Source organism: Pseudorca crassidens, chromosome 13 (assembly GCF_039906515.1).
Source record: "Pseudorca crassidens isolate mPseCra1 chromosome 13, mPseCra1.hap1, whole genome shotgun sequence".
Lineage (NCBI taxonomy): Eukaryota > Metazoa > Chordata > Mammalia > Artiodactyla > Delphinidae > Pseudorca > Pseudorca crassidens.
The window spans coordinates 78,883,104-78,907,653 of NC_090308.1; the positions used below are offsets into that span (position 1 = coordinate 78,883,104).

Sequence of the window (24,550 nt, forward strand, 5' to 3'; positions counted from 1 at the left end):
TGCGGAGCACAGGCTCCGGACGCGCAGGCTCAGCGGCCACGGCTCACGGGCCCAGCCGCTCCGCGGCATGTGGGATCTTCCCGGACCGGGGCACGAACCCGTGTCCCCTGCATCGGCAGGCGGGCTCTCAACCACTGTGCCACCAGGGAAGCCCCAGGCACTAGACACTTTTAAACTGCAATACTCATTGTATAAATGTACCTGTTCTAAAGTTTTTTAATGCTCTCTCTCGATCACTCTGTTCTCTGTTGCCATGCAGAGACTCTACTGATATATGCCGGATACTCAGGTCACTTGCTAAATGATCAGCCCTGAAGCAAAAGATAAAGTCAGGGGTCTAAGTGCTTATTCTCATACCACCATCAATTCATTACTGTTACTTCCACTGGCAAGAGTCTGAAGTAATGTACATATTGTAAGACACACACCCCCATATGAAATGCGTATACACATAGAAACAAGGCCACAACAAACCATGACTGATGATTTGAATGTAAAAAAAACATACTCACACAGCTTTCCGGCTAACAAATATTATGACTTTGTCTTTGGGAGACAGGCTCTCGATGAAAGTTTGGATATGCGATTGTTTCTCGTCTTCTGTGGTGACAATTATATTTTGTTTCACGGTACTTACAGCCTAAAGGACTCAGAGATCATAGTTCATCAATATTAATGGGCAAACCCCATATATTGGCTCGAAATCCATCTTATTTCTATCATTGGTTAAATGTTCTAATAAACTGCTAGCAGGAAAAATGGCAGGTCCTTGCAAAATCACCGGTTCCTACCCAAGGATTTATGGCTCAGTCTTTCACTTTTTACCAGTGAGTCACCTATGCTAAGCTGGGAACTCTTGAATACGTGGTAGTGTGTTGAAAGCAGCTGGTTACTATTGTTGAAAAAGGAATAACCACAGTTTGAGGCCAAGCTTACAAAACTATCGCCATGAATTTGGATATAGCCTTTGCAATAAAGATGTTCAGCTGATGACACAAAGAGTTTCCGTTCAATAAGTATTTTGACAACACAAAATTTCAAAGTATCGCTGGTACCATTTTATTGACCCAGAGATGAAATAGATTCTGAAGCATTTATCCTGTCTTTCGTGAAATCTCATGAAATGAGCCTAGGGCAATGACCCATTATTAATTACCAGTGATTTAAGTAAAATGTCAATTTTCATTAATGATTAGTTGAAAGGCCAATCTCAATTATGAAGTGAAAGGCCAGAGAGCTGTCAATGGCAAAACATTTCCATAATTAATAAGATATAAATAGTAATTAAAAACAAGCTTACAACTAGATCCAAAGTACCAACATACACAATCATGGGCTCTTTCAAATAAGATTGTGCGAGTCTACGGACAGCACATGGCCACGTTGCACTGGAGATAAAACGTAATACACAAACATTAAACATTTATTATAAAGCAAACATTACTAAATTTCCCTAAGAATGCTATGAACAAAATTACTCATGAAAGACAAACTTAGTACTTTTTAATAAGGCCAGTTTCACAGAAAACATTTGCTTCACAATGAATTGCTCAACGAAGCTACTAGATTAAACCTTTAAATAAGTTTAATAGGTTTGTAAGCAAAAGGTGAAGAAGAGCTATACCTTTCGAATCTATGAAAAGGTGTTAGTTTTCTCTCAATGAGTTTCTCTCAATTTCATTTTCTCTCAATTTAGTTTCTCTCAATTCATTTCTCTCAATGAATTCAGGTGTTAGTTTTCTCTCGGCCTTTATAAATAAGGCAAAAAACCCCAGTATTTTTCATGCATTGTTAGCAGGCAAAACCAAATGCTCATGCCAAATAAAAACATTTTAACTGTACCGATGATTGGATATGTAAATTCAGTTGTTTCTTCAACCATATATTATGAAAGTAGCCACCTTCTGTACTTTCACACTAATTACAAAGATGGGAAGTTTAGTAAGAAAACAAAATGAATAAATCTAGTCTACTTCCCCAATCACATACTCTTCCGCTGCCTCAGCTTCATCTTTGCCAGAAAGTATTCTGGACAGGTGATTACTTTTTCCAATCTGAGACCCCTCCCGTGAAACAGTCTCCCCTGCATTTTTTTATAGAAATCTTATTCTTTTTCAAACATTTATTTATTTACTTAGGCTGTGTCAGGTCTTAGTTGCAGCACGTGGGATCTTCTTTGCGGCATGTGGGATCTAGTTCTCTGACTAGGGATCGAACCCGGGCCCCCTGTATTGGGAATGCGGGGTCTTAACTGCTGTACCACCAGGGAAGTCCCTAGAAATCTTATTTTTAATTCAGGAAACCCAATAGTCATTGCTAAACTGTTACACTGAGTTGCTATACTAAGTGATGACATATCTTTCACCAAAGGATCTCAAAATACTTTTAAGAAAGGCTCTAAAATCAAATGGATTTGGTTCCACTGATTTCTACTTTGCAGACTAGCAAATTAAACATATACCTACCTTGTCATAACTGTCTGCCTGTCTGGGCGTACATCTAATAAAATCTTCATGATCTGGGGTTCAAATCCCATATCCAGCATCTTGTCAGCTTCATCTAATACCTGCATTAAAAATGATTAGATTAGGAGAATTCCCTGGTGGTCCAGTGGTTAGGACTCCGCGCTTTCACTGCTGAGGGCCCGGGTTCCATCCCTGGTCAGGGAACTAAGATCCCGCGAGCCGTGCAGTACGGCCAAAAAAAAAAAAAAAGATGGCTAGATTAGGTATGGAAGGTAGCTAATATGTATGCTCTGCCTTTATGAATACTAAGGTAATTTTTTCACTTCCTCCATTACCTAAGCTATCTGTAGTTGCAACACAGACTGAGTTAAGTTTGCCAACTAACAGTTTCTAAATCTATTTAATGAAAAAAACCAATTTAAGTGTCTAAAATATTCATGTGGAATTCTTTTGTACTTACCTACATTTTCTAATATTTATATAATACTAACATGGAATGATCTTAAAATCTGTATTTTAACAAACTAGAGAGAATGAGAAACATTCCTAGGATTTAAAACCATTATGAAATGGAGAGCCATTCTAAAGGGTTTGATAAAGAGTTCACTTCTTCCTCCCAGGACCCTGAACCCCTGCTCCACGATTACCAGGTAGGTTACGCTCTTCAGGTGCACAAAGTTATTCATTTGTAGATCGTGGAGTCTTCCGGGAGTGGCAATAATGATATCGACACCTTTCGCTAAGTCTTTTATTTGTCCATCTCTATCGCCACCACCATATATACAAACACTTAAAAAAAAAATACGGAGGTTCATGTTCACGTGGGGAATATCCCATCACAATTCAAAATCCCAACCAACCTAAGCATTTGGGGTATAAAATAAAAAGTACATCAATCAGAAGTCTCGGGTAGTACAGTATTGGCCCCTTTCTGAGAACCATCCACACCCACCAATCCACAGGGACGTGTCCTGTGAAAGCCACATTCGCATCCTTTTTATCTGACCCCACCACCCAGGTTACAGTCGATGTGGATCAGGGGTAAGTAAGCCTGACCCACGCTGAGCCAATCAGCTTCTCAGGATGTGTGAAAATAATGGGGAGGATGTCGACAGCTACAAATGGTTAGAAGGCTGATGCAGGAATGGTCAAAGAAAAGACTCACCTTTTAAGACCTTTATATGAATATTTACGGCACTCGGCTTCCACTTGCAGAGCTAGTTCTCGAGTCGGGGTGAGGATTAACATGCCCGGCCCATTCCTGGCTCTTTGGAGAGAAAACACATTAGTAAAGTACCCATCTCAGATACACAGGACCTTCATTCAGTGCCTGCAATGAGGGAATTGCCTGGCGGTCCACTGATTAGGACTCCGAGCTTTCATCTGCTGAGGGCCTGGGTTCAATCCCTGGTCAGGGAACTAAGATCCCATAAGCCTCGAGGTACGGCCAAAAAAAAAAAAAAAAAAAGGCAGCAATGAGTGTCAAAGCCACAAACAAGCACCACACATAAAAAGTGGAGAAATAAAGAAAAACAGCCTAACCAAAAAATCCTAGGGTCCAGACACCAGCCTTTTCATTAAACAGGGCCAGAGCTTTCCTGTGTCAGATATTCTCACAGAATTGTACTGGACACGGTAATTTAAACAATTTGTTTCCAGTGTTTCACTGTTAAGACTTTTGGTGGATACTACCTATTGCTTCCTAAAAATGTTCTGTCCATTTATAGCTTACCAGGACAACACAAGTGCATTCGCCCGAGACTAGGCGTTACCTTTCGACCAAGGCAATCGAAGAAACTTTCATTGCATTTTTGGAATCCATATCTGTTAGACCCCTAAAGGGAACCCAGATGTAATCATTCTTACAGAGGTTGTGAGTCAATATGAATAAATCCAGGCACTAAGTACGTCAATGTCTTCCCCGTTCCAGTCTGAGCTACTCCTATAAGATCTACTCCTTGTAGAATGATTGGCCATGCCTGTGACTGAAACAGAACGAGAAATATCAAAATAAAAAGTGCATTTCTCTCTGTCAAGTATTCCTTCCTCCTCTCCCAGCCCCAAACTTCTCAGCATTTTGAGTGCTAGGCAGTGGTGGAGGTGCTGGGGGGGGGACACTTATAAGAGACAGCTGCTCCCTGGTGTTATAACTTCTAACGACCAGAAATTGAGGGGAGAAAGTCGATGAAATGTTAGAATTAAAGAAAGCATACCTGAATTGGTGTGGGCCTTTGAAAACCTGCCTTTTGAAGGTTTCTCATAACTTCAGGATAACAGTGAAATGCATCCTCAAAATTACCAATAGGGTTGGGAAGAGGACGTTTCTCACCACCTTTCAAGTCATCACACATTATATTATAATTTTCCCTCCTTTAAGGAAAAACAGAACAAGGATTAGTGGATTTGGTCACTTTACTCCCCAAGCAAGAAATTTTTTCCAACATTAGTTCAGGTCATATCTAGAAATTCAACTGCAACTGATTAAAATTAGACTGCTGGTTAAGTTACAGTAAAACGTAATAAGAAACAGAAGCAAGCCCATCTTTTTTTACCAGAATAGTTCCAGAGAAGGAAAAAAATTACACTGTATGCATGAATGGGCCAATGAAAACTTCATGGAAAGGTTAAGAATAGAGCCTGAAAATTATACGCTTCATGAATCAAAGTCAGATTTGGCAAATGCCTGAGGGCCTATAATGTTTCACACACATTTCCTTAATTAATCCTCAACAATACTTTGAAGTGGGAATTATTCTCATTCGACAGGTGATCTTTAGTCACTTGTCCATGCTCAGGGCCCTACCCCAATCCTAGAATAACTGCTCTGTCTGTTATACCATACTACCTTAGTTTTATAACAGATGTTAATAGAAAAAATGTTGCCATTATGACCTGTAATTCCAGATAATAAGGACCAAAGAGTAAGAAATTTTTCTAATATTCAGATATCAGATCAATTTCTCATGATTTTCAACACTTGTAGAAATAATTCTCAAAAACTGCTAATACAGCAGGCACCAACCACGTGTCTCTTTAAATTTAAAATTTCAAATTCAGTTCCTCAATTATATTAGCTACATTTTAAGTGTTTAATAGCCACATATGTATAGTAACTACTCTAGACACAAATATAGCCCATTTCCCTCTTCGCCAAAAGTTTTATTGGACAGCAATGCTCTCATGTATGTGATGTAGAGGGCAACCAAGTTTTCTTTTGAATAGGAAGCTACAGTTTCAAATGCAATCATTTCAGATCTTTTCCTAATGGGTTAATTTACCAGCAAAACTCTACAAATACTCAATAAAAAGTAGTAAAACTATTCACCTCCAATTGTCTGCTTGGTCTTGTGACATTGAACTTGTTGTTTCTGACTCCACGTAAAAGTTTTTCTTAATTGGAGGTAAACCTGGGACAAAAACCAAAATTTTAACTTGGGTGATTAATGAGCACTTACATTTCACTGACATTTATTCAAAGCAACAGAAATCAAACTAAAATATGTATCAGGTTCACCTTGCACAGATAATAGTTCTAGACAGCTGTCCCACACTTTGCCAGCCAAGCTTCTGCCAGCCTCTAAGAGATCTCCATTTTTGCCTTGTCTTTCAATTACATTTTTCACCCAAGAAAGAGATCTTTAATAATTAAATATGAAATAAAGAAACCATGCTTCACAAGACACACAGCCATCACAAGTGACGAATCTTCTCTCATAGTAAGCTAACTTTCTTTTCTTTGAGGGTCCATCGCATTACTGTTTAGGAATAAAATATTTATCCTTATTCTATCCTCTACTTTGAAGCTACTTTGTTTTCTTTTCTTTTCTTTTCTTTTTTTTTTTTTTGTGGTACGCGGGCCTCTCACTGCTGTGGCCTCTCCCATTGCGGAGCACAGGCTCCGGATGCGCAGGCTCAGTAGCCATGGCTCACGGACCCAGCCGCTCCGCGGCATGTGGGATCCTCCTGGACCGGGGCACGAACCCGTGTCCCCTGCATTGGCAGGTGACTCTCAACCACTGTGCCACCAGGGAAGCCCTGTTTTCTTTTTTAAACACTTATCATACTTCCACCAAACTTAAATCCTTTTTCTGTTCCCCACCTCCACCCAAATCTCCCAACACATGTTGTTGAGATGGCATGGGATAGGCTGACCACCAGAGTGGAATGAACCCTTGTTAATATTTGTCACATGGTAGTGTTCACTGTTTAACTTTAAATAAATGATGTTGTCTCACTGCCTCATTCTGATCAAATTAATGCCTGAATTTACTCTGAAATTCAGTGAATAATGTGGAACATTATACTCCATATATAATTCCAAGTGAAAATTTAAAAAACCCATTTCTTCAAGAACTGTATGGTCTTATTAAATGTTTTTCCCTTTTTATTTTGCCCTTCTTGGCCAGGACACTCCAAGATCAATTTTTGCTCAGTCATAGCAAAATGTTAACTCCTGGTTGGCATGTTTACTCACTGTACCATCAATTTCCCTTTGCTGTACCATCAATTTCCCTTTTGGCCCAATTTTCTATTTTTAGTAAATTTGTGCAGCGAGTTACCTCAAATAAGACAAGGTATAAATAAGTTTTAACTTTCCATTTGTAACGTAAACTGCAACACAGACATAGAAATATCATGTCCTAGAGACTAATTGCAGCATTTCAAATTCTACTGTCATTTTGCATATAGATTTCGTTACTAAGAGCAACACATTTTTTATAGAGGCTAAAACCTCAATTACTAGGAACAACAATACCACATATAAGTGTTGGGATCCAGCACTAACCTGCCCACTTTTTTTTGCTCCATTTCAAAATATTTTCTCGGCACTTATCCCAATCAACCAATTTCTGATTTCCTGAAACATCTTTCCTTGCATCTTTTCCATCCGAAGGTTGGACAACAGCAACATCTGTTAAAAATATTCCAAATTAGTTTCCAAACAAATCCTACCAGTATAAAATCCAAAACAATTTTATTATTTTCTGTTTTAATAATCCAACAATAATAATGCTTGAAACATTAAATTTAGGAATTTAGTACAACAGTGCCATGACAGTTCTGGTCACGGTTTGCCAGTTATTTACTTCAGATTTCGGAAATGCAAAAAAAAATTACTGGAGCAGCTAAAAAGCATGAGAGACTAGTGTCTGATAATAAATAACACATCACTTATCATTACAATAATTCTGTGTGGCAGATGTTACCCCAGGTAAACAGAAGAAAGTGTCTTAGAGGCTTTTTAGAGGTTCTTTCCCAAGAAACACTAAGAGGAAATGCTGCCATCTGAACCCAAGACTCTTCTCCTTGTTGCTTCTGGAAATAGTTCAATAATGGCTTTTTCTCTAGTCCAAGTAGATCTGAGATTTTTTAAAATATCCAAATAATTAGGCAGTTTTCAAAATCAGTCACATTCCAGGGAAGGGACCATAGACAGGAGGCCAGGACTAACCCTTGCTGTACCATCAATAGTGAAGTGTATTAAAAGGTTATTTTGTTTTTACTCAAAAGTAAAACTGCTAGGCTTAACAGCAGATATTAAGTGTCTTAGTTTGAGGAAAAGTATCCTGGATTTCATAGAAGAAAATTCTGTAACAGACTAGATTTAATGATGGCAAGCCAAAGCTTTGTTATCAGGAAAAGCAGTTATAATATGGCTTATCACACTGAATAAAACATTTAAAATTTTACAGGGCTTTAGTGGGCAAAAATTACTTACCAACTTTGGGTTCCGTTTTGTAGTCTTCTTGTTCTTGAACAAGATTATCTATCACTGTTTTCGCTTTGCTCTGCATTGCCTTGGTGCCAAAAATTCTTACTTCCGCTTCAGGGTACCCTTTTATTATCTAGATACAGGGGGGAAATAGGTGAGATAAGTCCCTTCACCGTCCCCCCTCCCCCCCGCCGCCCCCCCCCAGCCCTCAACCTCAAATAGAATAAAAGTGTAAAGGAAATACAGGACTGCTATCAATCAGCATCTAAGATATAATGAATGGACTACAGCTTAGGTGAGTTCTTAAAAAGAAGTATGAAGCGCTTTGGCAACTTACCTAAGTTACAACAGTATGTTAATAATTGAAGAGAAATTAGAGTTAGGAATGAACCACAGTTCATCCTCTTTAAGGATTTAAGAACCCGAATAATTTACCTGTATTTTGGTGTATGTTGAGCTCTGGATCTCTTTTATTTTTGACCCACCACGCCCTGTTTTTAAAAATAAAGGAATTAAAAAAAATTGAAATCAATTATGGGGAACCTACTACCGACTTTGCTCAAAGCCTTCTCTAGTTCTTCCCAAATCATCTAAACAAAGGCTCCTAGGGTTCAGTAATCACTTTCAGTTTGGAAAAAGGGAAGCAGGCGCTTTCTATTCCAAATTGTGGTGGGTGGTAGGAGGTTCCTTTCCCAGAGGTAGATACTAAGGATTCACCACCAGACCAAGGAGAGACTAATTGGATCCAAAGTGTTGGCAAGGATGTGAAGAAACTGGAACCCTTACACACAACTCAACCAAAAAAGTCCAATTAAAAAATGGCCAAAGGTCTTGAATAGACCTTTCTTCGAAGACATATTTATGACCAACAGGTGTATATGAAAAGATGATGAAATCATCAGAGATATGCAAATCAAAACCACAATGAGATATCACCTGTTAGAATGGCTCTCATCAAAAAGACAAGGGATATGGGGCTTCCCTAGTGGTGCAGTGGTTAAGAATCCGCCTGCCAATGCAGAGAACACGGGTTCGAGCCCTGGTCCGGGAAGATCCCACATGCCGCAGGGCAACTAAGCCCGTGCACCACAACTACTGAGCCTGTGCTCTAGAGCCCGCACACGACAATGAGAAGCCCACGCACTGCAACAAAGAGTAGTACCCACTCACCACAATTAGAGAAAGCCCGGGCACAGCAACGAAGACCCAATACAGCCAAAAATAAAAACAAATAAATAAATAAATTTATTAAAAAAAAAAGACAAGGGATAACAAGTTGGCGAGGATGTGGAGAAAGGGAACCCTTATGCACTGTGAGCGGGAATGTAAATTGGTGCAGTCACTATGGAAACAGTATGCAGCGTCCTTTAAAAACTAAAAATAGAACTACCATGTGATCCAGCAATCCCACTTCTGGGAACTTACACACAGAATTGAAACTAGGATCTCAGAAAGATATCTGCATTCCCATATTCATCATTATTCACAATAGCTAAGAGGTGGAAATCACCTAAATATCTGTCAACAGATGACTGGATGAAAAAAATATGGCATATGCATACAGTGCAAGTTTTCAGCCTTAAAAGGAAATTCTGCCATTTGTGACAACACATATAAACCCTGAGGACATTACACTGAGATAAGCCAATCACAAAAAACTGCAGATTCCACTTCTATGAGGTGTCTGTTGGCTGCCAGGGATGGGGGAATGGGGAAATGAGTTGTTGAGAGGTAGATTCAGTCGTGCAATATGAAAACCTTCTGCAGATCTACCACACAACGTTGTTCTTAGGGTCAACAACCCTGTAAATGTATGTTGTTTACCACAATTTTAAAAGGGGGGCAAACCTTACTTCCAATCATTTCCAAAATGATTTTCAAAAACGAATTTGTAAGACTCACGCTATACTAAGAAAAAGAACACTTTTTTCGGCAGATTAATCATATTCAAGTAACAGAAACTAAGTGCAAGGTATGGTTAATGTTCCGAGCAGCCCTTTAATACCCTACGCCTTCTTATCTTGGGTTAATGGCTCTCCCCGGTGCTCAAACGGACTGACTCCTTTGTTGTTCATTTTGGGGTAAGCTGCCAAAGCTCTAACCTTTCATCCTAAAGATTTCTTAAGTCTAAGAGCTCGCTCTCCCAAAACATCGTCTCTGTAAACTATACAGAGATGCATTAAACACCATCACTCTAGCACCAAAGCGTATCAGAAAGGTCCGGTGGGGACCCGAGCCGCCCCAGTGGCCGCTGATTGGAGGCGAGGCGGGCGGGGCGGGGATGCCACAGGCCCCGGCCCGCCCGCGCAGGCTCTCCGCTCTCACCGATCACCGCGCCCACCCAGTCGTTCTTCAGGCTGAAGGAGAGCGGCGGCTCCTGGAAACCAGCGCCCACGGGCTGCTGGACGCCGGAGTGGCCCCTCCAGCCGCCACCTCCGCCGGCCTTCTGGCCTCCGCGACCGCCTTGGCTCGGCTCCTTCTCCGGGCTCCTTTCCGGAGCTCGAAGCAGCGCCGCGCCCCGCCGAGAAGCAACGACCCAGGAGGAGGCGTTGGCGCCGGCTTCCGGCCGAGACATGGCTCCACGAACAGGATCCGGCACCTCCGACGTCTTCCGGCAGGCCCTGCACACACGAGACGCCGTCGAAGGCTGGTCCACGAGGGCGGCCACGCAGCCGCTGCTCAAGGCGCCCGCGCGCCGACGCCCCGCCCAGGCCGCTGCCCATTGGCGGACGCGGCGCTGTGAGAGGGGCTGGTCCAATGGGCTGCCTCCATCCTGCACTCCCTGCATCCTGCCCGCGCGCTTGAGTGAGTCCTTGCGCGGGCCTTGTCCTTCTCTGCTGTGGGCTGTCCGGGCCTCTCTGTGCTTTCCGGCTACACACCCGCTCCTGGGACCCGCATCTCAGGGGCGCAGAAAGCGCAGTCACCTTTAACAGCCGGACCCGATACAGTCGTTAAAAATTTGAAACAAAAGGTTGACAGTAGCATTCACCATTGCTGTGTGAGCAACACTTTGATATAGTTAAGCATATGTTAGGTTTTAAAATGGTGGTTGTCATAACTGGAAAAGATACATGTACCCCAACATTCATAGCAGCACTATTGTAATAGCCAAGACATGGAAGCAACCTAGGTGTTCATCCACAGATGAATGGTTAAAGAAGATGTGATATGTATACACAATGGAATACTACTAAGACATAAAAAAAGAATGAAATAATGCCATTTGCAGCAACATGATTTGACCTAGAGATTATCATACTAAGTGAAGTAAGCCAGACAAAGATAAATATCATACGATATTGCTTATATGTGGAATCTAAAAAAAAAAAAAAAGATACCAATGAACTTATTTCCAAAACAAAATAGGCTCACAGACATAGAAAAGAAACTTATAGTTACGAAAGGGGAAGCAGAGGGAGGAATAAATTAGGAGTTTGGGACTAAACTATATACACTGCCATTTGTAAAATAGATAACAACAAACTACTGTATAGCACAGGGAACTATACTCAACACTTGACCCAAATGCTTGCTGTAATTCAAGGGCTAATGAAATAAATTGAATAAATGCCCGAAGCACTCCCATTTTTGCAGGCTGGCTCTGTGGCTGGACATATTATTCCAAGGATGCAATCCAGATGGGAGTGCCCCTACTTTGATTAGGATCTTCAAATTCTCTGAAGAGATCTCTGTTTGATCGTGTGTTAATCAAACATAGTACACATCTATTATAATGCTGGGTACTGTGGTCTGTGCCCAGTATTGAAAAAAAAAAAAAGTACTACTCACATTCCATCCTGGGTTGAATGGGTTAACATGAAATTAACTATAACTCTTAATGCAATAAACCCTGGACTTAATCGGATTACAATGTTATTGCAGCACCCAGGAAACACATAAAAAGATTAATGTTTTATGTATTTAGTTTCCTTTCTCTAATCCTTACTCTGAAGTGGGTTGTATTAATGATTTTTAAAAAGAAGTTTTGATGGATTAGACTCGCTAATATTTTGTTGAGGGCATTTGCATCTGTGTTCATGAGAAATAGCTCTGTGCCTTTCTGGCAATGTCTTTGTCTGGTTTTGGTATTAGGGCCATGCTGGCCTCACAGAATGAGTTAGGAAGTTTTCCCTCTTCTTCTATTTTCTGGAAGATTTTGTACAAAGTTAGTATAATTTCTTTCTTAACTGTGTGTTAGAAGTCATCAGTGAACACATCTGGACCTGGTGCTTTCTGTTTCACAAGCTATTAATTATTGATTTAATTTATTTAATAAATGTAGGCCTATTCAATTTGTCTTTTTCTTCTTTTTTTTTGAATTTTTGAACTTTATTTTATTTATTTTTTATACAGCAGGTTCTCATTAGTCATCCATTTTATCCATATTAGTGTATACACGTCAATCCCAATCTCCCAGTTTATCCCACCACCACCCCCACCCCGCCACTTACCCCTCTTGGTGTCCATACGTTTGTTCTCTACATCTGTGTCTCTATTTCTGCCCTGCAAACCGGTTCATCTGTACCATTTTTCTAGGTTCCTCATATATACATTAATACACAATATTTGTTTTTCTCTTTCTGACTTACTTCACTCTGTATGACAGTCTCTAGATCCATCCACGTCTCTACAGATGACCCAATTTCATTCCTTTTTATGGCTGAGTAATATTCCATTGTATATATGTACCACAACTTCTTTATCCATTCATCTGTCTATGGGCATTTAGGTTGTTTCCATGACCTGGCTACTGTAAATAGTGCTGCAATGAACATTAGGGTGCATGTGTTTTTTGAATTATGGTTTTATCTGGGTATATACCCAGTAGTGGGATTGCTGGGTCATATGGTAGTTCTATTTTTAGTTTTTTAAGAAACCTCCATACTGTTCTCCATAGTGACTGTATCAATTTACATTCCCACCAACAGTGCAAGAGGATTCCCTTTTCTCTACACACTCTCCAACATTTGTTGTTTGTAGATTTTCTGATGATGCCCATTCTAACTGGTGTGAGGTGATACCTCATTGTAGTTTTGATTTGCATTTCTCTAATAATTAGTGATTTTGAGCAGCTTTTCATGTGCTTCTTGGCCATCTGTATGTCTTCTTTGGAGAAACGTCTATTTAGGTCTTTGCACATTTTTTGATTGGGTTGTTTTTTTTTTTAATATTGAGCTGCATGAGCTGTTTATATATTTTGGAAATTAATCATTTGTCTGTTGATTCGTTTGCAAGTATTTTCTCCCATTCTGAGGATTGTCTTTTCATCTTGTTTAGAGTTTCCTTTGCTTTGCAAAAGCTTTCAAGTTTCATTACGTCCCATTGTTTATTTATTTTATTATTATTTTTTAATAAAGTTATTTTATTTTATTTTTGGCTGCGTTGGGTCTTCGTTGCTGCATGTGGGCTTTTCTCTGGTTGCAGTGAGCGGGGGCTACTCTTCGTTGTGGTGTGCAGGCTTCTCATTGTGGTGGCTTCTCTTGTTGGGAGCACTAGCTCTAGGCATGCAGGCTTCAGTAGTTGTGGCACACAGGCTCAGTAGTTGTGGTGCGCAGGCTTAGTTGTTCTGCAGCATGTGGAATCTTCCCGGACCAGGGCTCAAACCCATGTCTCCTGCATTGGGAGGCAGATTCTTAACCACTGCGCCACCAGGGAAGCCCTTATTTTTGTTTTTATTTCCATTACTCTAGGAGGTGAGTCAAATAAGATCTTGCTGTGATTTATGTCAAAGAGTGTTCTTCCTATGTTTTCCTCTAAGAGTTTTATAGTGTCCAGACTTGCATTTAGGTCTCTAATCCATTTTGAGTGTATTTTTGTGTATGGTGTTAGGGAGTGTTCTAATTTCATTCTTTTACATGTAGCTGTCCAGTTTCCCCAGCAGCACTTATTGAAGAAGTTGTCTTTTCTCCATTGTATATCCTTGCCTCCTTTGTCATAGATTAGTTGACCATAGGTGTGTGGGTTTATCTCTGGGCGTTCTACCCTGTTCCATTGATCTATATTTCTGTTTTTGTGCCAGTACCATACTGTCTTGATTGCTGTAGCTTTGTAGTATAGTCTGAACTCAGGAAGTCTGATTCCTCCAGCTCCATTGTTTTCCCTCAAGATTGCTCTGGCTATTTGGGGTCTTTTGTGTCTCCATAAACATTTTAAGATTTTTTTGTTCTAGTTCTATAAAAAATGCCACTGGTAATTTGATAGGGATTGCATTGAATCTGTAGATTGCTTTGGGTAGTAGAGTCATTTTCACAATACTGATTCTTCCAATCCAAGAACATGGTATATCTCTCCATCTGTTTGTGTCATCTTTGATTTCTTTCATCAGTGTCTTATAGTTTTCTGCATACAGGTCTTTTGTCTCCCTAGGTAGGTTTATTCCTAGGTATTTTATTCTTTTTGTTGCCATCATGAATGGGATTGTTTCCTTAATTTCTCTTTCTGGTCTTTCGTTGTTAGTGTATAGGAATGCAAGAGATTTCTGTGCATTAATTTTGCATCCTGCAACTTTGCCAAATTCATTGTTTAGCTCTAGTAGTTTTCTGGTAGCATCTTTGGGATTCTCTATTTATAGTATCATGTTATCTGCAAACAGTGACAGTTTTACTTCTTCTTTTCCAATTTGTATTCCTTTTACCTCTTTTTCCTCTCTGATTGCCGTGGCTAGGACTTCCAAAACTATGTTGAATAATAGTGGCGAGAGTGGACATCCTTGTCTTGTTCCTGATCTTAGAGGAAATGCTTACAGTTTTTCACCATTGAGAATGATGTTTGCAGTGGGTTTGTCGTATATGGCCTTTATTATGTTGAGGTAAGTTCCCTTTATGCCCACTTTCTGGAGAGTTTTGTCATAAATGGGTGTTGAATTTTGTCAAAAGCTTTTTCTGCATGTATTGAGATGATCATATGGTTTTTATTCTTCAGTTTGTTAATATGGTGTATCACATTGATTGATTTGCATATATTGAAGAATCCTTGCATCCCTGGGATAAATCCCACTTTATCATGGTGTATGATCCTTTTAATGTGTTGCTGGATTCTGTTTGCTAGTATTTTGGTGAGGATTTTTGCATCTATATTCATGAGTGATATTGGTCTGTAATTTTCTTTTTTTGTAGTATCTTTGTCTGGTTTTAGTATCAGGGTGATTGTGGCCTCATAGCATGAGTTTGGGAGTGTTCCTTCCTCTGCAGTTTTTTGGAAGAGTTTGAGAAGGATGGGTGTTAGCTCTTCTCTAAATGTTTGATAGAATTCACCTGTGAAGCCATCTGGTCCTAGACTTTAGTTTGTTGGAAGATTTTTAATCACAGTTTCAATTTCATTACTTGTGATTGGTCTGTTCATATTTTCTCTTTCTTCCTGGCTCAGTCTTGGAAGGTTATACCTTTCTAAGAATTTGTCCATTTCTTCCAGGTTGTCCATTTTATTGGCATAGAGTTGCTTGTAGCAGTCTCTTAGGATGCTTTGTATTTCTGTGGTGTCCATTGTAACTTCTCCTCATTTCTCCTCTTTCATTTCTAATTTTATTGATTTGAGTCCTCTCCCTCTTTTTCTTGATGAGTCTGGCTAAAAGTTTAACAATTTTGTTTATCTTCTGAAAGAACCAGCTTTTACTTTTATTGATCTTAGCTATTTTTTTGTTTCTATTTCATTTATTTCTGCTCTGATCTTTATGATTTCTTTCCTTCTACTAACTTTGGGTTTTGTTTGTTCTTCATTCTCTAGTTCCTTTAGGTGTAAGGTTAGATTGTTTATTTGAGATTTTTCTTGTTTCTTGAGGTAGGTTTGTATTGCTATAAACTTCCCTCTTAGAAGTGCTTTTGCTGTGTCCCATAGGTTTAGGATCATCGTGTTTTCGTTGTAATTTGTCTCTAGGTATTTTTTGATTTCCTCTTTGATTTCTTTGGTGATCTCTTGGTTATTTAGTAATGTATTGTTTAGCCTCCATGTGTTTGTGTCTTTTTACATTTTTTCCCTGTAATTGATTTCTAATCTCATAGTGTTGTGGTCAGAAAAGGTGCTTGTTATGATTTCAATTTTTTTTAATTTACTGAGGCTTGATTTGTGACCCAAGATGTGATCTATCCTGGAGAATGTTCCACGCGCACTTGAGAAGAAACTGTAATCTGCTGTTTTTGGATGGAATGTCCTATAAATATCAGTTAAATCTATCTGGTCTGTTGTGTTATTTAAAGCTTCTGTTTCCTCATTAATTTTCTGTTTGGATGATCTGTCCATTGGTGTAAGTGAGGTGTTAAAGTCCCCCACTATTATTGTGTTACTGTCGGTTTCCTCTTTTATAGCTGTTAGCAGTTGCCTTATGTATTGAGTTGCTCCTCTGTTGGCTGCATATATATTTATAATTGTTATATCTTCTTCTTGGATTGATCCCTTGATCATTATGTAGTGTCCTTCCTTGTCTCTTGTAACATTCTTTATTTTAAAGTCTATTTTATCTGATATGAGTATTGCTACTCCAGCTTTCTTTTGATTTCCACTTGCATCGAATATCTATTTCCATCCCCTTACTTTCAGTCTGTATGTGTCCCTAGGTCTGAAGTGGGTCTCTTGTAGACAGCATATATATGGGTATTGTTTTTGAATCCATTCAGCGAGCCTGTGTCTTTTGGTTGGAGCATCTACTCCATTCACGTTTAAAGCAATTACCGAGATGTATGTTCCTGTTACCATTTTCTTAATTGTTTTGGGTTTGTTTTTGTAGGTCCTTTCCTTCTCTTGTGTTTCTCACTTAGAGATGTTCCTTTAGCATTTGTTGTAGAGCTGGTTTGGTGGTGCTGAATTCTCTTAGCTTTTGCTTGTCTGTAAAGCTTTTGATTTCTCTGTCGAATCTGAATGAGATCCTTGCTGGGTAGAGTAATCTTGGTTGTAGTTACTTCCCTTTCATCACTTTAAATATATCGTGCCACTCCCTTCTGGCTTGTAGAGTTTCTGCTGAGAAATCAGCTGTTAACCTTATGGGAGTTCCGTTGTAAGTTATTTGTCGTTTTTCCCTTGTTGCTTTCAATAATTTTTCTTTGTCTTTAATTTTTGTCAGTTTGATTACTATGTGTCTCTGTGTGTTTCTCCTTGGGTTTATCCTGCCTGGGACTCTCTGTGCATCCTGGACTTGGGTAGCTATTTCCTTTCCCCTGTTAGGGAAGTTTTCAACTATAATCTCTTCAAATATTTTTCTCGGGTCATTTCCCTCTCTCTTCTCCTTCTGGGACCCCTATAATGCAAAATGGTGTTGCGTTTAATGTTGTCCCAGAGGTCTCTTAGGCTGTCTTCGTTTCCTTTCATTCTTTTTTCTTTATTCTGCTCTGCAGCAGTGAATTCCACCATTCTGTCTTCCAGGTCACTTATCCATTTTTCTGCCTCAGTTATTCTGCTATTGATTCCTTCTAGTGTATTTTTCATTTCAGTTATTGTATTGTTCATCTCTGTTTGTTTGTTCTTTAATTCTCCTAGGTCTTTGTTAAACATTTCTTGCATCTTCTCGATCTTTGCCTCCTTTCTTTTTCCGAGGTCCTGGATCATCTTCACTCTCATTATTCTGAATTTTTTTTCTGGAAGATTGCCTAGCTCCACTTTATTTGGTTGTTTTTCTGGGGTTTTATCTTGTTCCTTCATCTGGTACAAATTCCTCTACCTTTTCATTTTGTCTATCTTTCTGTGAATGTGGTTTTCCTTCCACAGGCTGCAGAATTGTAGTTCTTCTTGCTTCTGCAGTCTGCCCTCTGTCTATTTATTTTTATGTGAGTTTTGCCAGATTGTGTCTTTCAAGGAATTGGTCCATTTCACCTAAATTTTCAAACTTGTGGACGTAGACTTATTCATAGTATTCCTTTATTGTCTTTTTAAAATCCATGGGATCTGTAGTGATGTCCCGTCTTTCATTTCTGATATTAGTAATTTGTATCTTCTCTCTTTTTTTTTCCTAGTTACCTTGACTAGAGGTTTATTGATTTTATTGTTTTTTTCCCAAAGAACCAGCTTTTGGTTTCATTGATTTTCTCTATTGATTTCTTGTTTTCAATTTCATTGATTTCTGCTCTAATGTTTATTATTTCTTTTCTTTTGCTTACTGTGGATTTAAGTTGCTCCTCTTTTTCTAATTTCCTAAGGTAGGGACTTAGATGACTGATTCTAGGTCTTTCTTCTTTTCTAATATATGCATTCAAGGCTCTATATCAATACTTCCCTCTAAGCAGTTTCCACTGTATTCCACAAATATTAGGTTGTGTTTTCATTTTCATTTAGTTCAAACTATTGTTATGAAACCAAACTTGGGCCCACTCTCCTGCCACACAGCAAAGCCAATCTGTTTACACCAGGTTATGGTGGAGGAAATTACAGTGTTTTTTTGTGGGGCACCAAGTAAGGAGAACAGGCAGCTCATGCTCAAAAGACCTGAACTCCCTGATGACTTTCAGGGCAGAGTTTTTAAAGGCAATATTTGGGGTGAGGGCTGCAACTTGTGACATTTCTGGTTGGTGGTGAGGTAACAGGGTGTTTTGGGAATCTTAGTCATAACCTTGTTCCAACCAGTCCAGGATCTATATGTGTTCAGCATATCATCACCATCCTCCACCTGGGTGGGGGTCTTGGTTTCTGCATAACAACCCAAAGATACGTTTCAGACTGTTACGTATATCCCTTGAGGAGGAAATAGGACTGTTTTATGGCTGAACAATTGTTCAGGCTATTTTGCTTAACTTCCGGTTCAGGTCTTGCTTAACCAAGGTCCTGGTTCCTCCTCAAGGAACATAACAATACACCTTTGAGTTCTTCTGGAGGGACTAAGGCCCCCACCCAGGTGGAGGATGGTAACTTCAGGATGAGCACTAGATTCCTGGAGCACCACCCTGATAACTTACCACCAACAAATCAGAAGAAAGTCACACACCCTGCAATCCTCACTCCAAATTTTGCCTTTAAAACCTTTCCCCAAAACCATGGGAGGAGTTTGGGTGTTTTGAGCACAAGCCACCCATTCTTCTTGCTTGGCCGTTGCAATAAAGCTTTCTTTGCTCCAAACTGACATTTTGGTCTGTTTGGCCTTTCTGTGCGTTGGGCACACAAACTTGGATTTGGCAACTTACGTATGCCTTTAAATTTAAAATAGGCTTCTTGTAGACAATATATTGTTGGGTCTTGTTTCTTGATCCACTCTGACAATCTCTCACTTTTAAATGGTATACTTTGACCATTAACATTAAAGTGATTACGGAAATAGTTGGTTAATATCTTCCGTATTTGTTACTGTTTTCTATTTGTTGCCCCTGTTCTTTGCTCCTGCTTTTGTCTTTCACTCTTTTCAACCTTTTGTGGTTTTAATTGTACAAATTGATTCTATTTCCTCTCCTATCTTAGTATAACAATTATCTTGCTTATTTTTTTAAATATTTATTTATTTATTTGATTGCACCAGGCCTTAGTTGCGGCAGGCAGGCTCCTTAGTTGTGGCACACAGGCTCCTTAGTTGTGGCATGTGAACTCTTAGTTGTGGCAGGCATGTGGGATCTAGTTCCCTGACCAGGGATCGAACCTGGGCCCCCTTCATTGGGAGCCTGGAGTCTTATCCACTGCGCCACCAGGGAAGTCCCTATTTTGCTTATTTCTTAATTGGTTATTTTATTATTCAGTTTTAAGCATTCATTGTATATTTGTATACAAATCCTTTATTAGAAGTGTGTTTTGCAAATAGTTTCTTCAAGTCTGTGGCTGGTCTTTTTATTCTTTTAACAGTGTCTTTCACAAAGCAGAAGTTTTTAATTTTTTTTTTTTTTTTTTTTTGCCGTTCCACGCAGCTTGCAGGATCTTAGTTCCCCAGGGATCGAACCTGGGCCCCAGTGGTGAAAGCGCCAAGGCCTAACCACTGGACTGCCAGGGAATTCCCAGAAGCTTTTAATTTTGATTAATGATTGTTCTACTTTCTGAAGGATTTCTTTCCTTTACTTTATTCTGGCATATAAAGATGAATTCTACCAAACATTTAAAAAAGAAATTGTATCAATGCTCTAACATCTCTTCCAGAAAATAGAAGAAGGGGGAATACTTCCTAACTTTTTCTGTGAGGCCAAAATTACCCTTACACCAATATAGTGAACACTAAGATAAACTATGGACTTTGAGTGGTAATGATGTGCAGATGTGTTCATCGTAATAACAAACGCAGCAGTATGGTGAGGGATATTGATGGTGAGGGAGGTCCTGTGTTGGGGGTGGATGGTAGGGGATAATGAGGAGTATATAGGAAGCCTCTGCACTTGCTGCTCAATTTTGCTGTTCACGTAAAAAAAAAAAAAAAAGAGACATTATAGAGCAGTTTTAAGTGGAGAGGTGATGAAGAAAGACACATCTAACATGCTAATTCCAGGTAATATGAATCCTTGTCTTCTTCTTGTATTTTAAATTATTCATAAAATAGAGCAAAATGCATCCCTGCCCCATCTGTGACACTAACACTTTTGCAATAACCAACCAACTTCTCTGTTTATAATTTGTCTTTTGACTTCATATTTTAGAGATGGGGCATAGGGGAATTTTTTTTCCCAATTAAAGAAGTTTTAATTCTAATTTAGTAAAAACTATTACTGTTCTTTTATAGTGACAGCTTTTGGAGCCATGATCTGGAAGTTTCTCTTTACCCTCAAATTATATAAACATTGATCTATATATTCTTCCAACACTGCTTTTTTAAAAAAAATTTATTTTAAATTGGAGTAAGTTGATGTACAATGTTGTGTTAGTTTCAGGTGCACAGCAAAGTGATTCAGATACATATATATAAATATTCTTTTTCAGATTCTTTTCCCATATAGGTTTTCGCAGAGTTCTCTGTCCTTGTTGATTATCTATTCTATATATAGCAGTGTGTATATGTTAATACCAACTTCCTAATTTATCCCTCCCCCCCACCCCTGCACCTTTCCCCTTTGGTAACCATAAGCTTTTTTCTAAGTCTGTGAGTCTGTTTCTGTTTTGTAAATAAGTATATACATACTTATACATACTTTCTCTGGGCATATATCTGCAGAAAACCATACTTCAAAAAGATACATGCACCCCAATGTTCACTGCAGCACTATTTACAATAGCCAAGACATGGAAGCAACCTAAATGGCCATCGACAGAGGAATGGATAAAGAAGATGTGGTACATATATACAATGGAATGTTACTCAGCCATAAAAAAGAATGAAATAATGCCATTTGTAGCAACATGGATGGACCTAGAGATTATCATACAAAGTGAAGTCAGACAGAGAAAGACAAATATCATGTGATGTCACTTATTTGTGGAATCTAAAAAATTATACAAATGAACGTATTTACAAAACAGAAACAGACTCCTGCACTGCTTTTCCAAAGAGGCAAAATGTTTACACTCTTTCTGGAAAGAACCTTATGTGTATATCAGATAGGCATCCACACTTATTTTCAAAATGTCCCAGCACTGTTTTTGAAATAACAGTTTCATTATATGCCATATACACACACATACATGTTTCTGTATTTCTGTGCTTCCTTTTCTGTTCCACAAGGGCAAGGACACTGACATGAACTGTATTTTCAAAGGATGACTTTGGCTGCTATATGGAGAATATACTTTAAGGGGGAAAAGTTTTTTTTAATATATATATTTATTTATTTATTTGGCTGCGCTGGGTCTTAGTTGCGGCACACGGGATCTTCAGTTGCAGCATGCAGGCTCTAGTTTCCTGACCAGGATTCGAACCCAGGCCCCCTGCATTGGGAGGCAGAGTCTGAACCACTGGACCACCAGGGCAGTCCCTAAGGGAGAAAAGATTTTGATCTGATGGGAAAGTTGTAACTTAAGCTTCTGTAAGGCTACAAGGAAGCTCTTACAGAGGCAAAGGATGGTGATAGCACAGACTGGTTTCTTAGCAATGGAGGTCGTGAGAAGCAGTCCTATTTGAGGTTTATTTTGAAAGCAGAGCTGACAGGATTTGTTTATAGGTGTGAAATGTGACAGAAAGGGAGGATTCAACCCGGTGAAAGATAGTGGCCTTTACTGGAAGGGAGAAAACTAGGGAAGGGCAGGTGTTGGGAGCAGGTTAAATGAGAAATACCTGTTATAGTGCAGGTGCCAGGTAGAGAGTTGGATTTAGTAAATGTTTGACTTCCCTATGATTCTCTGTAGTTTGATACAAATAAAGCTGCAAAAGAAAAAAGCAGTCTCTAAAGAGAATAGAATGTGTTTGTGATCGTTGAACTAGTGATTCCACATCTGGGGTTCTTCCATTTCTAACGGCAATGTTCATAACATGCATAGACGCTGACCTGTGGGCTGAGAGGACACCAGTAGCTGGAAAGCCGCCCGGCGCTGGAAGAGCGCTGCCTGCCCTCCGAGAGGCCTTCGGTACCTCGCGCCGCCCGCAGCAGGAGTGCCCCTCCGCGAGTCCCAGCCGCCTGGGCCTGGGTCTGACCCGATACTGGGCTTCGGGGTTGGGCCACCCCGCAGCGCGGCTCAAGCCCTGGACCAAAAAACCCAGGGGCTGCCCGAGGGCTTCCCGGGCTTCGACGGGCTGTGGCGTCCAGCTTCTACCAGGACACTGAGGGGGCCTCGCCCCGGGAGGAGAAAGAGGGGAGGATTTGTCTGTATTCCCGCGACGGGCACTCATCGACCTGCGCATCCTTCTCTACTGGTTCCAAGGGGAGCACCTGCAAACCCGTAGAGCATGTGGAAAAGATCCTAGGTGAGTGCTTGGCGGGGGCGCGCTCCACCCGCCGGCTCGGGTGAGCTCCTTCTCCCGCGCGCGTGCGCGCGCGGCCGGGGTACAGTTTTGCCCCTGCGCCCGGAGCAGCTCGGCCTGCCCCTCCGGCTCCCCTTTCCCGCCGCGCTCACAACCCAGGCACCAAATCGTGCACTTCGAGCAACTGACCAAGATCCTGCTGCAAGTGCAAACTCTCGACCCGAAAGGCCTGCCCAGGATCTTGGTTTTCCGGCCCCTAGAGAAGAACAGGCTCAGTCCATCGTCCTTTGCATTAGGCGGCAACTGCTCGTCCGCGAGTCGCCGGAGAGTGGGAATGCCCGCTGCGTGCTCCGGGCCGCCGGGCGAGTCCGAGGATGACAGCGGGTGGGGTGGAGACAGACCGGGGCTGCGGCCTGGGTTGGAGAGCGTTGTTTGCCTCTCCGCAAGGTCTCGGGAGCTTTCCGGAGCCCGCGAATGCAGCCTGCTCTGCCGGGCGAGACCACCTCCACAAGGGCCCTGAAGACCTAGCAGCGAGGTGAGAGGGAAGGGGAGAGATCGGTGTGTCCCTCTAACCCCCTCCCACCCTCTTTATACGAGATTGTGGAGATTTAAGGGAACGACTTTGTCTTGTTCCTCTGTGAGCCTGGTGTCCCAGTTGCTCCTGGACCCCCTCCTCCGGGCGGCGAGGGCAGAGGGCTCAACCTGTCTCGCGGCTGGAAGGAGGCGGGGGAGGAGCGCTGGCCCTGCCCGATCCTCCCATCCGTCTGCGGTCGGTGTGTTTTCCAAACTTCCGGTTCGCGTCCAGGAGTTTTCCGGCTATGCAGACAGAATCCGGTGCCTGTGAGGCCTCCGGGTTTCAAGAGAGGCCCGGACCACTTCGGGCAAGGCCGGGTTCTGGGGCCGTGGCGGGTCGCCAGGGCCCGCAGAGCCGAGGTTACAACTTGCACTTCCAGCTACAGGGCATCTGGAGAAATTCCCGATCGTGGTCTGGGAGCGGCCCCAGTCCAGCCGAAGTAGTCCCGAGCCTCCGAAGGGTCTCAACACAGAGGATATCTGCCCGTGGTCGTGTGCCCCAGTGATGCCTCAGGGCCGCTGCGGGATGCTGGGGGGGGGGGAGGTGTGAACACGGCGTCAATCTAGGGCCAGGAGTGGCATCCCCACCACCCCGCCACTTGGAGCCGGTGTGTAAAATGAGGAACCCATTAAACCCGGGTCGTGGTGACTGGGCAAGTCTACCATCTCTCTCCACCCTGCCCACAACCTCTAGGGAAACGGCTTTCCCTCCAGCCCATCAACACGTTAAGTGCGCTTCTTTGTTTTAGCTCTCCAGATTAGTGGGGATCCGTGGAGTAAATCGATTTGTATCAAGAAACAAGGAAAGCCAAAGCAAGGAGGGGGCCTGCGAACACTTCTCTCCAACTTACTGGGCCTGAACAGTTCGACCTTGGACTTGCAGCCCCCAGCCCAGTTTCACCTGGCAGGGGGCCGGCGGTTTTGCCGGTGCGTCAGCAACTGGATTCAGTTCGTCCCAGCGCCAGTCTCGAGGGCTTTCCTGGCCTCAGGTCTGAGCTACCCGCACAGGAGAGAAAAGCCGCCAAATTAGAATCAGAAGCGTGTGACAAGGATTTTAAAATAGGCACGTGACCACCGCGGCCC

General features: G+C 41.3%; 1 protein-coding gene across 7 annotated transcripts in view; it reads right to left on the bottom strand.

Annotated features, from left to right (window-relative positions):
* Positions 1-10,966, bottom strand: part of DDX43 (DEAD-box helicase 43) — a 29,512-nt gene extending 18,546 nt beyond the window's left edge. For 4 of the 7 annotated variants that reach the window (XM_067702780.1, XM_067702778.1, XM_067702781.1 and 1 more), the window contains exons 1-13: positions 10,504-10,845; positions 8,614-8,669; positions 8,185-8,311; positions 7,252-7,377; positions 5,791-5,872; positions 4,679-4,835; positions 4,332-4,450; positions 3,631-3,732; positions 3,113-3,254; positions 2,466-2,566; positions 1,301-1,388; positions 513-640; positions 202-311 (exon numbers count right to left, since the gene is read on the bottom strand). In XM_067702780.1, coding sequence (XP_067558881.1) covers positions 202-311; positions 513-640; positions 1,301-1,388; positions 2,466-2,566; positions 3,113-3,254; positions 3,631-3,732; positions 4,332-4,450; positions 4,679-4,835; positions 5,791-5,872; positions 7,252-7,377; positions 8,185-8,311; positions 8,614-8,669; positions 10,504-10,753 — 1,588 coding nt within the window. In that variant the 5' untranslated portion in view covers positions 10,754-10,845. Of the gene's footprint in view, positions 1-201; positions 312-512; positions 641-1,300; positions 1,389-2,465; positions 2,567-3,112; positions 3,255-3,630; positions 3,733-4,331; positions 4,451-4,678; positions 4,836-5,790; positions 5,873-7,251; positions 7,378-8,184; positions 8,312-8,613; positions 8,670-10,503 lie in introns of all 7 variants that reach the window. The other 3 variants (XM_067702777.1, XM_067702776.1, XR_010933861.1) reach the window with 2 other exon arrangements.
* Between the last annotated feature and the right edge of the window lie 13,584 nt (positions 10,967-24,550).